Source organism: Ambystoma mexicanum, chromosome 1q, assembly GCF_040938575.1.
Source record: "Ambystoma mexicanum isolate Mex_15411 chromosome 1q, UKY_AmexF1_1, whole genome shotgun sequence".
Lineage (NCBI taxonomy): Eukaryota > Metazoa > Chordata > Amphibia > Caudata > Ambystomatidae > Ambystoma > Ambystoma mexicanum.
The window spans coordinates 814,729,336-814,745,236 of record NC_090922.1 but is presented as its reverse complement, the minus strand read 5'-3'; the positions used below and the strand labels follow the sequence as shown (position 1 = coordinate 814,745,236).

At 43.4% G+C, this 15,901-nt stretch overlaps 1 protein-coding gene across 2 annotated transcripts in view; it reads right to left on the bottom strand.

Moving 5' to 3' along the window:
* Positions 1-2,899: 2,899 nt before the first annotated feature.
* Positions 2,900-15,901, bottom strand: part of LOC138537035 (2-5A-dependent ribonuclease-like) — a 392,082-nt gene continuing 379,080 nt past the window's right edge. For both annotated transcript variants that reach the window (XM_069641422.1, XM_069641421.1), the window contains exon 7: positions 2,900-3,785. In XM_069641422.1, coding sequence (XP_069497523.1) covers positions 3,644-3,785 — 142 coding nt within the window. In that variant the 3' untranslated portion in view covers positions 2,900-3,643. The remainder of the gene's footprint in view (positions 3,786-15,901) is intronic.

Genomic DNA, 15,901 nt, shown 5'->3' with positions numbered 1-15,901 from the left:
TGCCGGGGAAGTCGCGCCCTGCCTGGCAGTCAAAGAGGCTGACCTTTCGGCGCTCCCGGTGCCCGCGGACTCGCGGTTGTTAGCCTTCTGTTGGGCCCCCGTCACCGGGGCGCCCTCACAGGACTTAGAAGACCACTCAGACTTTTTCCTCGCCTTCTCACCTGCTGTGCCCTTCTCCAGCCCGGCGGCGAGGCTGGAACGACAATCTTGCTTGGTCCGTTCCGACAGGTTCTTGCAGAACGCACAGTCCTTCTCCACGTGCGCCTTGTCATCATGAAGGCAGTAGTGACATCTCGAATGCTCGTCCTCCTTAAAAACATTTTGCAATCCGCATCCCGGGCAGCTCCTGAACAGCTTGGATCCGGGCGTCGAGCTTCCCTTGTCCCTTGTCCTGGGCCATGTCCGTTGAGGTAGGCCACAGATCTTCTGGAATCCTCCAAGAAGCGTAGCTCGATGAAAACTTCACCCTTGAGTGGCGTAGAAGAATTCCGAAACGCGTCCCCGTTATCGGAAGTAGAAACGGTGGAGCTTGAGGATTACCTTTACCGAGGATTCCCAGCCTGACGACGGGGAATATTCGTGAGCATGTGAATCCATGCCAGACCCCATGCTGGCGAAAAAGTATTTAGGTGGCTCAAGTGTCACAATAAATATGTGCAAGAAGCTCTGTTTCGACCTGGGCTGCCCTGGGTCTATGTTATCATACCTGCTGGCTCCTTCATGCAGTGGGATTATATGTATGTATGTCACACTTATCAGATCATGATCGAGCCGCTCTGAATGCTCTCTAAGACTGAAAACAAACTGCATCCACGCCACATGTCTCTTTTTAACCCATGAGCGAAAGCTCTTATCTTCTAAAAATGTCTGAAATTCAACATGGACAAACTGCTACAGGCCAGGACAAAGTTTCATAATTTTAGTTTACAGAAATAGAAATTTCCTTCAAACTGTACTAAATATTGCTGCATGTATGTGTATTTTGTGCATGCCCGTTGACTAGGAGTGTCCAATGCACAGTGCTTCTTGTAAGAGCTGATTTGCTAAGTTCCAGTGTACAATTATAGGACACAGTCAATTGTACTTCTGCATTAGGTATAAAATGTGGCAAGCACAAGTGTGTACTATAATCTGTCATAACATCCAGAATATGGGGATTAAGGCAATCAACAAAACTAATTTAATTTACAAAAAACTATTTCCCAGAATGCCTTGCACACGGCTTCCTCCTTACCTTTGCAGGTCAAGGGTGGGTGAAATAAAAAGAACATTTGTGCTGGCAGACGGTTGCATTTGCTGATACATCAGGCGTACGATCATTATTCTCTCTTAAAAGCCCAGTTTTGTTAATTCCAACGTTAGTCACGGTCTCTGGCATCTAAACGCTGGGCCTTATTCCAAACTGCCTGCATTAATATATATTTGGTGTATGGTTGAATGTACAGATCCTATCTTTTATTGTGCCTGTGCACTTGCACAGCTGAACCCCAATACACAAAATGATATGAAACAATGTTTTCTCTGTGCTTCCCTGTGCATTGGGAGTTTTGTTACAGGCCCCTCAGTAAGGGACCTATCAGAGGCTGTGGATGGTTCAGATTCAGTGGTTGTATTGAGGAGCCTTTCTGAAGTTGCATCAAGGCCTGTCTTCTTGGGCTGTTTGTGTGCCTGGGAGGGAGCCCGAGGGACATAAGGTTTATTGCACCATATTTCCTTTGAATATGTGTTTTCTGGTGTAGGGCATGTTTTCTCAGGGTTTTGAACAGAAAACAGGACGTTGTGGAAAGTTAGAGCTTCTCACGTCACTAAAGTCTAAATACAGCAATCTAAAGACAGGTTATCGCTAGTGCCAGTTCTGCAGAACGCTGTGTCATACTGGTATGAGCATCACGTGGTGCGCTGAGGGCAGGTTTTCGTAATTATCCAGCCAGCAATCGCACCTCTGTAGTTTAGGTGCATTACCCTAATTTAATGAGGGATGGTTCTCACACTGTAGAATTGAGTAGAATTGGGGAGGTGGTAACCGTAGTGTGGCATTGCTTTAGATTGGGGATTGTCTGAGTGGCATGAGGTGTGTGATGGCAACATGGTTGTGGTGAATTGTGGCATTCTTAAGTTGTAGCTGAACCTGCATGCTTGCAGACATCACCCTTTCCTGGCACCTTACCAGCAGGACTAGACAATACATACAAGCATTGTGAATCCTGGCCCCTAATCCTGTGAGAGTCTGCAGCCCTATAGCTGATCAGAGCAGTTGGCCTTTACAAACGAGTGAGCCCCGGGAACAACCAGACACCATGCAGGAATTGAATGCCTGTTTATGTGCTACTGTATCTGAAGTAATCTGTAACTGAAGTAACCTGTCATGGCAGTTCGACGGGGATGGTTACAAATGCAACAACATGAATCCTTTTAGAAAGCGCAAATCCAATGTTATTGTAAATTTAGCAGGTCTTCATGGGAGCCAGTTACTCTCATCTATAACATGAAAATAGTCCATGTGATGTGCCAGCGTGAGGGCAGAGTTATGCGGTTAGCAAGTGAGAAGCCACAATTTGGCAATGGGTATTTGGAGTTGCACAGAGCGCTCTATCCACCTGCAAAGTAGGGAAGGTAAGTGATGGAAAGGGCAGGTGGGGAAAAGCTTCAGTGTTGATGAGGGCAGCGAAGAAACATTGGCTGCACACGTGCCATGGTTTCTTATGTAAGCAGGTAAGATTCTCCTGGAGCATGCTAGTAGTTAACCTTGAAAAGAAATTTCACTCAAGGACAGAACAAATGTACGTAGTTATTGAAACAATAATTAAGACAGAGAGAAATTTGATGATCAATGTAGACATCTATGAAGAGATAAGTCACGTTTTACAGAAATTCAGGAATGATATCTTGATTACAAAAATACTGAGAGATGTGATAGTTTATTGTTTACATTATCAACAGCAATTATTGTTTTTAGAAAAATAGATTACATAAAAAATACATTAAACACAGCTGAATGATTGGGATCCTATATCTATCATTCTCTTTGGATGTCTGTGCATTGCAAACTTGTGTGCAAAGCCATCCTTATCCTGAACCCTGGTTAAAGTTCTGAGAACCCCAATAAAGTGATCGATGTCATGGCAATTTTTCCCTCAACTGTGAATTCTGTGATTGTCCGACAACTATTGACTCTGTTCAAGATGCTAGGACCTCTAACCTCACCAAGTCGGTGTTCGATACCTGATGCAACATTGTGGGACGCAGGTGCAACAAATGTTTCAGCGTATCAACTACCATTTTTTTAAGGGACTGAAACTTTAATAGCCCTCCATACCTCTTGGGCTCGCAGCACCATACAAAGACATTTCATGACAAGCAGCAACCTCCTTGATTCAGATGTTGTTGTAATACTCTAAAAAGCATAAATCACTACGTATTCTTCAATCACATTTTCTATATCACATAATCCCATGCCACATCCCTCATCTATACCTACACAAGAACCCAACAGGAATTGCACATCTGGGTTGCAAGGCATAGGCGACCTACATTGGTGAACAGCAAGCCCTTACATAGAATATCTATCTTTCCCATTCAAGTTCAGGATCTTTTGTGAAACACTGATGAACTAAATAAGAGCAGATGTTCTTGTGATTATTGCTCATTTCTCTAGAGAAAAGCCAAAGCCATTTAGTAAGTCTCTATATTCAGTCGAGCATCGAATAGTCTCGTAGACGTGTAGGGTCAGATCTGGAAACCTTTTCAGGAAGTATTCAGCTGGGTTCTGCACAATGTCCTTTATGCTGAAAACAGAAAGAAAGTGCATGATGAATAGCAGCGTAGAGATGGCCAAAAACCCAAACAAATTAGTATTCATCGTAAGACTGAAAGCATATCTTATTGATCCTTACAAACAAGCCCATGGTCTTACACATATGCCTTCATAGCATGTGATTCTTTGAGACCTTAGTTTTACTTTACAAGTTTGGATGCATAGTTTTTATAAAGCTACTCATTGCAACAAAATCATAAAAGTAGCAGAAGCAGCATCAAATGCCCTTTAACCTCCCATCACACAATTAGTTAATGTTAATGTTAAAGGATATTTGTACCACACACTAACACCACCGGAGTGGTCCCCTGGCGCTCTGGCAGCTCTGAAACAGGAAGGGGGGGTGAGTTAGTGGGAATAAGTGGGATAAGTGCAAGAGAGCAGTGATGTGCTGTTGGCAGCCTCAACACGTTTAACACCGTTCCCTGGGGTTGGGGTGTTTTCCAGTCGGTAAACATTGTGTGCTGTTGTGCAAGTCTATGTGAGGTTTGTTTTGTTGTTGCAGTGCAGTGAGGTTTGGGCGGTTTGTTGTGGTATAGGGTTGTGGTTGTGTCTGGTTAGAGTTTGAGAGGTGTAGGCGGAGGGTTGAAATTGTTAGTGGATTGGTTATTGGCATCATTGGGGGTCATTATGACCCAGGCAGTAAGGGGTCAACGGCGCCGGTAAAGGTGCCGGAGCCGTCAACCCCTTACCGCCTCATTAAGAGTCTGCTTGCAGGAACACGCTAAGGATGTCTGGTCAGACCAGATGTCCTTAGCGGGTCCCGCAAGCAGACCAGGGTGCTAACGGGACCCAGGCCCGTTGTTAGCACCCTCCCCATTCCCATTGAGCCCTATAGGGGCTCGAATGGGAATGGGGATGTGCTGAGGTCGGCTTCCCTGAATGGGGAAATACCGGGCCCTCCAAAGTCGGAATTGCCCGGTAATTCCTCATTCAGGGAACCCGGACCCAGTACCCGGTAAGGGGGTAGCCATGCCAGCCCCCTACCTCATAATGACCCCCATTGTCTACAAGCAATGTGCTGAATTTCCACGTTTTTTCTAGGTGTGGCGCATGAACATCACTGTATGTCAATCTAGCTCTGGCATCAACCGATATTTATTATCCCTTCCATTAATGGCGCTCGCCAATATTCACAACTGTGCCCAAATTTGACCCCTGCCCACCACTGGAGCCTGTCTATATGTGGGGCTAGCTGGTGTTTGTGATGCCATCCTAATCTGGCCTTGGTGGCCTTCCCGATGCAGTCTGGACGTGGCTTTGCTCAACAACCGCTACTCTATCCAGATGTGGCTATGGTCGGCAATCACAGTCCCACCCAGTTGCTCACGCAGGCTGTCGCTCACAACCCTGTCATCCAAGCGAGGTACATGCCAACACTCGTAGCTACGTCTAGGCCCTGCATCTGCCATCATTCACAACTCTGTCTCAGTTCTGTGCACGGTAACGTCCATAGCTCCGTCCAAAGTGGCAACTGTCAACATTCATAAATGGCACTTGGTGGCTGTTGCAAAGTAAATATCTCGACACATTTATAGTTCTTCAGGAGATTTATTATCAAGTCTCCGGCAGGCTACCGCAGTCCGGCCTCAGCGCTGCCTCCGCTCACGTTCTCCTCTCTGCATTCCGAGCACGGGAGAATGCAGAGAAGCGAAACGTTCGCAGACCCAACACAACATGAAATATGATGTAATGATTACACTGTGACATCTCCCTTCCTAATACATAACTGAGGAAATTAAAGAAAGAGGAAAGAAATAAAGAAAGAAAGAAAGAAAGAAAGAAAGAAAGAAACCTAAGCTTAAAAATCACACATTAATCAAAACATGTACTTGAAGATAAATAACGAACCATTCCTAAAGCAGAAACTGTACATAGTGATGTACTCATCCCTTCTAATATTCATAAAAACTACTGCTGAAGTAAAGGATACACCCTGGCTGTTTGTGGCAACAGCGTAGCGTCCCAGTTCACATAAATGTTCTTGAATGTGGACAACAGTCAATAATAAATGAACCCTTCCTTATAATTGGGTATAACTCTTCTGGATCTTGAACACCTTTCGCCGTTACCACTGGAAACTCTGCAGTTCTCTCCTTTTAGTTCTTTTCCACATCTTCTTTCCCTTCCTCTCTCATCCACGCTTTGTCTGCATTTGATAGAGTTATTACCAGTATATTTTAATTCATTTTTTCCAGCTACTGTGATGTCATCACACGACCACTTGTCTCCGTTTTCCAACACTACAGATTTTTTTAGACGCTTGACAACTTTCTGAGGAGCCCGAAACTTAGACTCCCCCTTCAAAACCTTTCTCGGTTCCTTTATTCTGATCCAATCCCCAGCTTTGGTATCACTTTCCTTCACACAGTTACGCTGGTCATAGTACCTCTTGTATTGATCTTGTCTTTTCTTAACCCTCTCCATGATCTCATCCATGTTAATGTCAACATTCTTCCCTGTCGACATCCAAGCTGGTTTGAGTCTATTGTTAGCCGTTCTACCCCTCATCAAGGTGAACGGTTCTATTCCAGTGACTGAGTGAGGTGTAACTTTATATGTATCTAATGCTTCTTTAAGAGTATCTTTCCATGGTAGATCATTTGCTATTGCCAGTTGAATCGTTCCTTTTATAAAGCGATTCATCCTTTCTACAAGACCATTGCTCATTGGGTGGTACAAAGCTGTGGTAATATGCTTGATGGCTCTATCATTTAAAAACTTTTGCATCTCTTGCGACACGAACTGGGTGCCATTATCTGAAACTAACTCTTGTGGATCACCCTCTCTACTAAAGATTTCTTCCAAAAATCTTGTAATTTTGTATGTCGACACAGATTCTTCCAAGATTCCACATTCGATCCACTTTGATGTGTAGTCAACTAAAACTACCAAATATATCTTCATGGGTTCTAACACTTCATATGGGCCAGCAATGTCAATAGCTAGTTTAGACCATACTGCATTAGGCACATTTACAGGTTGAAGAGGCGTGGTTCTTATTAGTCTGCTTTTGTCACTGGCCGCGCAAGCAGAACATTCCTTAACCAGTGACTCCACATCACCCCACATACTGGGCCACCAATACATTCCTCTAACTCTCCTTTTCGTCAAATCTCTGCCAATATGTCCTTCATGGGCAATGTCCATGATTTTTCTCCTCAACGTAACTGGTGGCACAATGCGGTCACCACGATATACATATAGGTCATCATATGATATTTCGTCTTTGATCTTTTCCCATAGCTTAACATTATCTTGTACATTTTTCCATCCATCCGCTACAGCCTTTTTTAGCATCTCTTGTTCAGGATCTGAATTGGCGGCTGCCACCCACTCTCCTTTATCGAAACCAGGATGAATCTGTGCAATAATGGAATCCGTATTCTGACCCTCACTTAAACTCTCATCATTTGGCACTTCAAGATATTCATCAGTACAAGGCAACCGGGAAAAACAGTCAGCGACTTTGTTAAACCTGCCTGGGGTATATTTTATAACCACATTGTACTGCATAATGATCAAAGTCCATCTTCTAATGCGAGGTGATGTTAAGTGAGAGTTCTTGGGATTGAGCACATGGATGAGAGGTTTGTGATCTGTTTTCAATTCAATGGGAACTCCCCAAATTAGTCCTTTGAAGTGTTCTAAGATCCATTTGAAGCCTAGTGCTTCTTTTTCAATAGTAGAATAATTTTTCTCTGCTCCCTTTAAAGTTCTCGAAGCAAAAGCTATCGGGACAAGTAAACCATCATGAAATTGTTCCAGAGCTCCACCCAAACCAACATTACTTGCATCAACCGACAACACAGTTCTGGCACCAGGGTTGAACATCTTGAGTGTGGGTGCCTTATTAATCAAATTCTTTATATTGTCTAATTCTTTCTTACATTCCACTGACCAATCAAATTTTGTGCCTTTGGTCATCATATTCCTCATGTGAACAGTTTTTTCTGCATAATGGTCGACGAATTTGGAGTAATATTCAGTGAGACCAAGTAGACTTCTAAGTTGATCTTTATTCGTAGGATCAGGGATCTTCAGGATAGTGTTTATCAGAGCTTCCTTAGGACTTATGCCTTCTTCGCTGATACAGTGGCCTAAATACGTAACCTCTTTCCTTTTGATTTTGCATTTCTCTATTTTCAGGGTCAGACCCCTTTGTTGAATTATTTGCAGGACTCCTAACAGTTTGGCATCATGGTCTTCTTCACTCATGGCTGATATTAATATGTCATCCTGAAAATAATGTACACCTTTTAGACCCGTAAACAGGTGCTGCATCAGTCTCTGGAATACGGCAGCTGCCGATGCTAAACCAAATGGCATCCTTTTATATCGATAAGCCCCCAACAGTGTTATAAATGATGTGAGGTGCCTAGATTCATCATCTAGTACAATCTGGTGATATGCTGATGACAGGTCTAAAGTCGAGAAGAATTTTGCTGGTTCCATCGTTGTTAACATCTCTCCAATGTTGGGTAACGGATGTCGGTCAACCCATATATTGTTGTTGAGATCTCTTAAGTCTACACACATCCTGATTGTCCCATCAGGCTTTCTCACGATGACAATTGGAGAAAGCCACTCTGAGCTTTCAATCGGCTCAATGATATTATGGAAGCATAATTTATCCAACTCCTTCTGAAGGGCCTCTCTTGTACCAATGGGGATATTTCGTACTCTATGCACAACCGGTTTAGCTCCTCTCTTCAATATTATACGATGCTTAAATCCTTTCAAGGCTCCTATGTTGTCATTGAAAACTTTGGGAAAACTTTTCACTAAAGCTTCAGCAGAGTCACAAGTAGTACTCACTACACTCATTATTGGTTCTTCTTCTCCGGGATGTATTCTTATCCCTAGTGACGCTTGCTCCCACCAGCCAACTATTGAGTAACCCTCTTTGGCAACATAAAGTTTACAAAAGGTCTTCCTCCCTTTGAAACACAACTTCACCCAGGCGTATCCAATCATGTCTATGGGTGTTTTCCCATAGCCTGTGGCTCTGACGGTAGGCGCATGAAGCTTTCTCATGTCCATATTCAGCACATTTCTAAAAGTATTTGCATCAACCATGGTATAAGGTGATCCTGTGTCGACCATCACTTGCAACATAGTATCATCTATTGTCATCGACACCCATGAGCCCATAGTATTCCCAGTTGTGGCAATGGTAAGTATATGCACTCTATCTTCTAGACAACTGGTAATCGCGACCAGATCATTTGACGTAGAGGCTTCTTCTATTCTCCCCACTGATGCCATAGACCCTCTGTTCCATTGGCCATTGCTTCGCATATTATTATAGCGTGAATTGAATCTGCCTCTGCCTCTCACATTGCGGCAAACTTTACCAAAATGGCCCACATATCCACATTTGTAACACTCCACGGAATGAGCCGGGCATTCTTTCTCAATGTTTACATGTTTCGCCCAACCACATTTAAAGCATTTGTTCTGTGATCTTTGAACTGACTCTCTGTTTTGTCTCCAATTTGAGGTAAAATCTGACTTTACTATCTTTTTCACCGCGGCAATAAGTGTTTCTTCATCACCTTCGTATTTCCCTTCACTGTTGACATGTACAGATTTGATATCAACACTGTCGTTTTTGTTCTGAATCTCCTTCATACACTTTTCTCCCAGTTCGAAAGTCCGCGCAATTTCAATGGCTTGTTCTAAAGATGGGTTCTTAGCTTGCCAAAGACGTTGCTGTATACGGTTGTCGGCTACATGTAGTACCAATTGGTCCCTCATATACTCATCAGCCACACCAGTGAATTCACATGTCGAAATGAGTCCTCTAAGGGCTGCGATATAATCGTCAACAGATTCATTTTTGCCTTGTTTCCTGGATAGAAATCTATATCTTTCTAGAACAATGTTTGTTTTGTTGCCGAAATGTTTGTTCAATTTTAACAAAGCGATCTCGTATTTCCTTGAAGTGGAGGCAGAGTCCCCAGCCCCAAGTTCATTATAACTCGGTTCTGGCAAAGTCCTAAAAATTCTTAAGGCCTCTGCCCCTATGCAATTCAGCAGAGTAGCTTCTTTTACGTCGTCATTGTATTTTGCACCACCTACTGCTCTTAGGTAAACCTGGAAGCTGTCTAGCCATTGTTCCCAGGAACTCGTCGGATTTCCAGGCAAGGGTAGGAATTTCATTGGGGCCACCACACTCTGCATGGCTGCTGTTGTTATATATCTACAGGTTTCTTATCTGGTCTGTCTTTTTTTTTTTTTTTTTTTTGTTTTTTTTTTTTATGTCCTCTATTTGTTTGTTTCTCTCCTTTTTCCTCTTCTTTTTTTTTTTTTTTTTTTTTAAAACATTTTCAGTGCAGTCTCCATTACTCTTTTATAACCATTACTGCAAACTCCTAGAGCCAGGACAATGAAACTCACTCCAGTTTTGTAGCAATTGTCTAATTGTGATTCTTTCCTTGCTGCTAATGTCTTTAGCAATGTCACTCTTGCTGAAACCACCTTATGCACAACTATCAACCATTACATTTTCACGGAGGTGCTTGTTTCCACTTGTTTGTATGGTTGCCATGGTGTTTCTACCGAAAATACTCAATATGGAGGCACGTCCACTCACGTCGTTAGGTCCTTTCCTCTAATAAACCAAGCACAGCTTGCTAAGATATCCGTTGGCAGCCCGCGCGCACACTTAAAAAATGCCACTCTGAATTGTAGGGTACCGGGACCTATATGTACTTCCTTTAGTCCCCCGTACCTCTTCACATCACTATCGCCATCTCGAGGTGTCCGATGTCAAACTTCTCGTATAGATACTCGGGGAACCACCGTAATCATAGATTAATGTGCGCATCCAGTCGGAGACTTCTTCCTTCCGCACACACTAGGGAACGATCCTCGTCGCCATTGTTGCAAAGTAAATATCTCGACACATTTATAGTTCTTCAGGAGATTTATTGTCAAGTCTCCGGCAGGCTACCGCAGTCCGGCCTCAGCGCTGCCTCCGCTCACGTTCTCCTCTCTGCATTCCGAGCACGGGAGAATGCAGAGAAGCGAAACGTTCGCAGACCCAACACAACATGAAATATGATGTAATGATTACACTGTGACAGTGGCGTTCATGGAGTGGGTGAGGTTGAAGGATGGAATTGGGCAGGATTTACATTCTGTCCTCATGGGGTTGTCGCCTGTGTCCTATTCAGCCTAGCATTGTCTCTCTTGTTATTGTAGGACATTCCCATAGTTGTTTCTGGGCGTTGTCTGTGTCATCCTAATTTTTGTCAACCTGTTCTCTGTGTTTCTTGTTTGGTTGTTTCAATTTGTCTCTGTGTTGTTGAAGAGCCAGGTTTTTAGTAGTTTTCTGAATTGTAGGTGATCTTTGGTGTTTCTTATTTCTTTCGGTATATTGTTGCAGGTTTTTGCAGCCAGGTGAGAGAAGGAGGAGCCTCCTAGTTTTTTCTTGACGTATGGTTTCGCTCCAGGTGGATTTAATTGCTTGATCTGAGTAGTCTTGTTGGTTTGTAGATTGTTATTTTCTTTTGTAGGAATTCAGCTCCCTGTCTGCTGATTGCCCTGTGTGCTATGCACATTGTTTTGAAGGTGATGCGATGTGTCACTGGGAGCCAATGTAGTATTTTTAGCGCTGGAGTGATGTGGTCTCTTCTGGATAGTTTGAGGAAGAGTCTGGCTGCTACATTTTGGATGCGTTGTAGTTTCTTCAGGAGGTATTCTGGCATCCCGAGGTAGAGGCTGTTTGCGTAATCGATTCTTTGCATGATGAGTGCGACGATTGTGAGTGTTTTGTGGGTGAAGGAGAGGAAAGGTAGGATTCTTCTTGTTGTGTGAAGGAGGTAAAAGCATTTCTTGATTATTGCGTTTATTTGTGGTTCTAAGGTTAGGGTGTTGTCCATCAGGACTCCCAGATTTTTTACTACCTTAGAGGGTGTGGGAGTGGTTCCCAATTCCGTCGGCTTAGGGAATGTAGGTGGTGTTCTCTTGAATATTTGGATATAATCATGATTTCTGTCTTTCCTGGGTTGATTTTCGTGTTGTTGGCGTTCATCCAGTTAAAGACTTCTTTTAGACATTCAATTAGGGTTGAGTGATCGGCTTGAGTGTCTTCGATTTTGTAGATGATTTGAATGTCATCTGCGTAGTTGTAGCATATGATTTTGTATTTTTTGAAGATTCTGATTACTGGAGTCTGGTAGATTTTGAAGTATAGTGGCGATAGTGAGTATCCTTGTGGCACCAGAGTAGTGCCATGTCCGTTATACCTAAGTCTTCCAATCTGTTGGTTAGGGTGTCATGGCTAACTGTGTCAAAGGTTGCCGAGAGGTCGAGCAGAATCAGAGCTGAGGTTGTGGATTCTGCGTTTGTTTTTAGGTCATCCCAGATGGATAGTAGTGCCGATTCTGTTCCTCTTGCAGGTCTGAAACCGACTTGTGCTTGGTCTAGTAGTTGGTTTTTCTACATGTTCTTGGGTTCGTTTGTATACATAAGTTTCTAGGAGTTTTGCCGGGTAGGGAATGTTGGAAATCGGACTGTAGTTGGAGAGGTCTTCCACGTCGCCACTTGTGCTTTTTAAAAGTGGTTTGATATATGCTGATTTGAAGGATTTTGGTACAGTTCCTGTTGTGAGTGAGAGATTTAGGAGGTTTCTGTAGTGCTCTGATGGCGTTCCTTGTACGAGGATTGATTTGAAGATGTCAGGGGGGCAGAGATCCATGGGTGATTCTGCTTTCTTGCTGTGTTTTACCAGCTTGGCGAATTCCTCTGCTGATATTTCCGGAAAGTTTTGGAGTTTGTGCTGTGGCTCTTTCTTAGGTCAGGTTGGTTGAGTGTTATGGTTGGTTGGTCTGTTTTGTATGATTTGTCTGATGTCATTGATTTTGCTCTTGAAATGGTCTGCCAGGTCGTTGCAAAGTTTCTCTGAGGAGGTTGGAGTGTTATCGCAACCAGGTGGGTTTCTCATTTCTTTAATGATGTTGAACATTTCTTTTTGTATGTTGGTGGCATTGGTGATTCTGTCATCATAATGCCTTCTCTTTGCCTTTTGTATTTCCTTCTTGTATGCGCAGATTTATTTTTGGAACAGTAATTTCTTCTCTTGGTTGTATTATTTTCTCCATTCCAATTCCATCTTCTTGTTGTCCTTTTTCATGGTCCTTATTAGCGGTGTGAACCATTTTGCCATTCCTCTTTTCTTTTGAGGGGGTAAATGGTTTTTCCGGGGTGGTGTTTTCAATTGCATCCGCAATCCATTTGTGGAGTAGCTCCACTTTCCCGTCTAGGTCAGCCAGTGCTAGTTCTGTAGTTGAGGGTTTGGTCATCTCCAGTTGTTCCATTAGGTTGCTTGCTTTGACAGTTTTCCAGGTTCTTCTTGTGATGGGTTTGTGAGCTTGGGGGGGGCTGGAAGTGCACTTGAGTTGGTAGTGTGATCACAAATGAGATGATGAGATGGTCGCTCCACAGTATTTGTATTGGTGGTGCTGTGGTGATGATTTTTTTCTTGGCGAAGATTGCTTCAAGGGTGTGTCCTGCCGAGTGTGTTGCCCCTTTGACCAACTGCTGTAGTTTCATGGTCGTTAGCTGTCCAATTAGTGAGCTTTGAGAGTTGGCATGTTTTTCTTCAAACCAGATGTTGATGTCCCCCATGATTATTAGATGTTTGTGCTTGATGGCTATATTGGTGATGGCTTCTATGAAGTTGTCGACGAAGTTTGCATCGTATGTTGGTGGTCTGTAAACCAGAATGAATGTGATGTTCGTTTTTTAATTCGTTGATAAGTGTATGACCATGGTTTCGCAGTTGATGATGTTGAGGGGTTCGTCTGTTTTTATTTTCAGGTGTTCTTTAAATGCTATTGCGAGGCCTCCTCCTTTTGTATTTTTCCTGTTTACCTGAAGGCATTTGAAGTTGGTCGGGAGGCAGCTTTGGAGTGTGATTGTGTTGTCCAGCCATGTTTCTGTGATGAATAGGATGTCAATGCCGTTGTCGCAGAGAAGGTCAAAGATCTCTATTGAGTGTTTTGACATGGATCGTGAGTTTATTAGGTTGCAGTGGATTTTAAAGGTGTGGTTTGGTTTGTATTTTTTTGTCGGCCTTGTTTCCTGAGTGGTGTTGCGATTTCCTTCCAGGTCGGTCTCTTTTTTAGGTGTTGGTACAGTTGTGTCTGTGTCGTCGAATAAATCTTCTAGGTTCAGTCTTGGGTTTTTGTTTTCATCAGGTTCTTCTTCAAAGTTTTGTGGCTCTGGAGTGGAAGTTTTTCTTGTTTTGGTGATGTAAGGTGTTAGTGCGTCGATTCTGTTCTTGTTATTCTTATTTCTAGAGTTGTCTGTTCTTCTGTGTGATTGTGTTCGGTTGTCTGCTGTTGATCCGTACGTTGGGTTGGCTTGTTCTGGTGACTGATTACTTGACAGTTATGGAGTTAGGTAGAGTGATTTCTCTCTTCCCCCGGCGTTGGTTCTGTTGTCGTTCCTGTCTGTGGGAGGGTGTTCTGCAGTTGTGAGTCTTCGGTGGTGTTCAGTTGAGTTTGTTCTTTTTTCTCTTTCTCTTTCTTTTGCTCCAGTTCGTTTGCGCTGCATTTTGAGTTTGAGCGTTTTACTTGATCTTTATTTCTGGTTGTTGATGGCAAGTAGGTTTTGCTTTGGTCTGGCTATCTTGTGGTGTTGTACTGGATGTAGGGGGATTGTCTGTTACAAGTTTGGGCTCAGTCTGTTAGCGGTCTTTGTCATTTGATATTGTTGGCTTGTTCAGTCGTAGTCTCGAGTAAGGTAGGGGAGGTTTGCTAGGGTTCTATCGTTGGGTTATTACAGTGGCTGTCCCTGATGTGGCATTCCTTGGAAAGGTTTACAGCAGTAAACAAATGAAGTGGTGTGACGAAGGGTATAGCCGGTAACTACAGAATTGTCTTAATGAGCGTAGCTGACAATCACTGTATCATCTCATGGAGCGCGACCCAATAATCACAGTATCACTCCACAGTGATCAGCCAATAAACACTTGAACCTGGGAGAGAGGCCTATAGCTAACAATGCAATTTGAAATAGGGCACAGCTAGACTTGAGAGTCCCGCAGAGAGAGGGAGTGTCCTACAGCCAGCAATACAATTTGACTGCCAGACAATTCAGTTTGAAATAAGGCTCAGCTAGACTCAAGATAGTTGTATAGTGGGGGAGAGGCCCACGCCTGACAGATCAAATGGGTGCAGTACTGAACATAGCCAGACCGAGAGTCCCGCACAGTGGGAGAGAGGCCCACGCCCAAAAGGTCAAATGGGTGTTGTACCAAACAGAGCTATGCTTGAGACACAGGTGAACAATTGATTACAATACTAAACACAGCTAGATTTGAGATTCCTGTCTAGTGGGAGAGAGGTCTATGCCTAACATATCAAATGGGTGCAGTACTAAATACAGCTAGACTTGAGAGTGTTGTATAGTGGGAGAGAGGCCTACGCCTAACAGATCAAATAGGCGCAGTACTAAACACAGCTAGATTTGATAGTCCTGTATAGCGGGAGAGAGGCCTACGCCTAACAGATCGAATGGGTGCAGTACTAAACACAGCTAGGCTTGAGACACAGGTGAACATATGATTACAATACTAAACACAGCTAGATTTGAGAGTCCTGTATAGTGGAGAGAGGTCTATGCCTAACATAGCAAATGGGTGCAGTACTAAATACAGCTAGACTTGAGAGTCCTGTATAGTGGGTGAGAGGCTTATGCCTAACAGATCAAATGGGTGCAGAACCAAACACAGCTAGATTTGAGAGTCCTGTATAGTGGGAGAGAGGCCTATGCCTAACAGATCAAATGGGTGCAGTACTAAACACAGCTAGATTTGGGAGTCCTGTATAGTGGGAGAGAGGCTTACGCTTATCAGATCAAATTGGTGCAGTACTAAACACAGCTAGATTTGAGAGTCCTGTATAGCGGGAGAGAGGACTATGCCTAACAGATCGAAATGGGTGCAGTACTAAACACAGCTAGGCTTGAGACACAGGTGAACATATGATTACAATACTAAACACAGCTAGATTTGAGAGCCTTGAATAGTGGGAGAGAGGCCTATGCTTAACAGATCAAATGGGTGCAGTACTA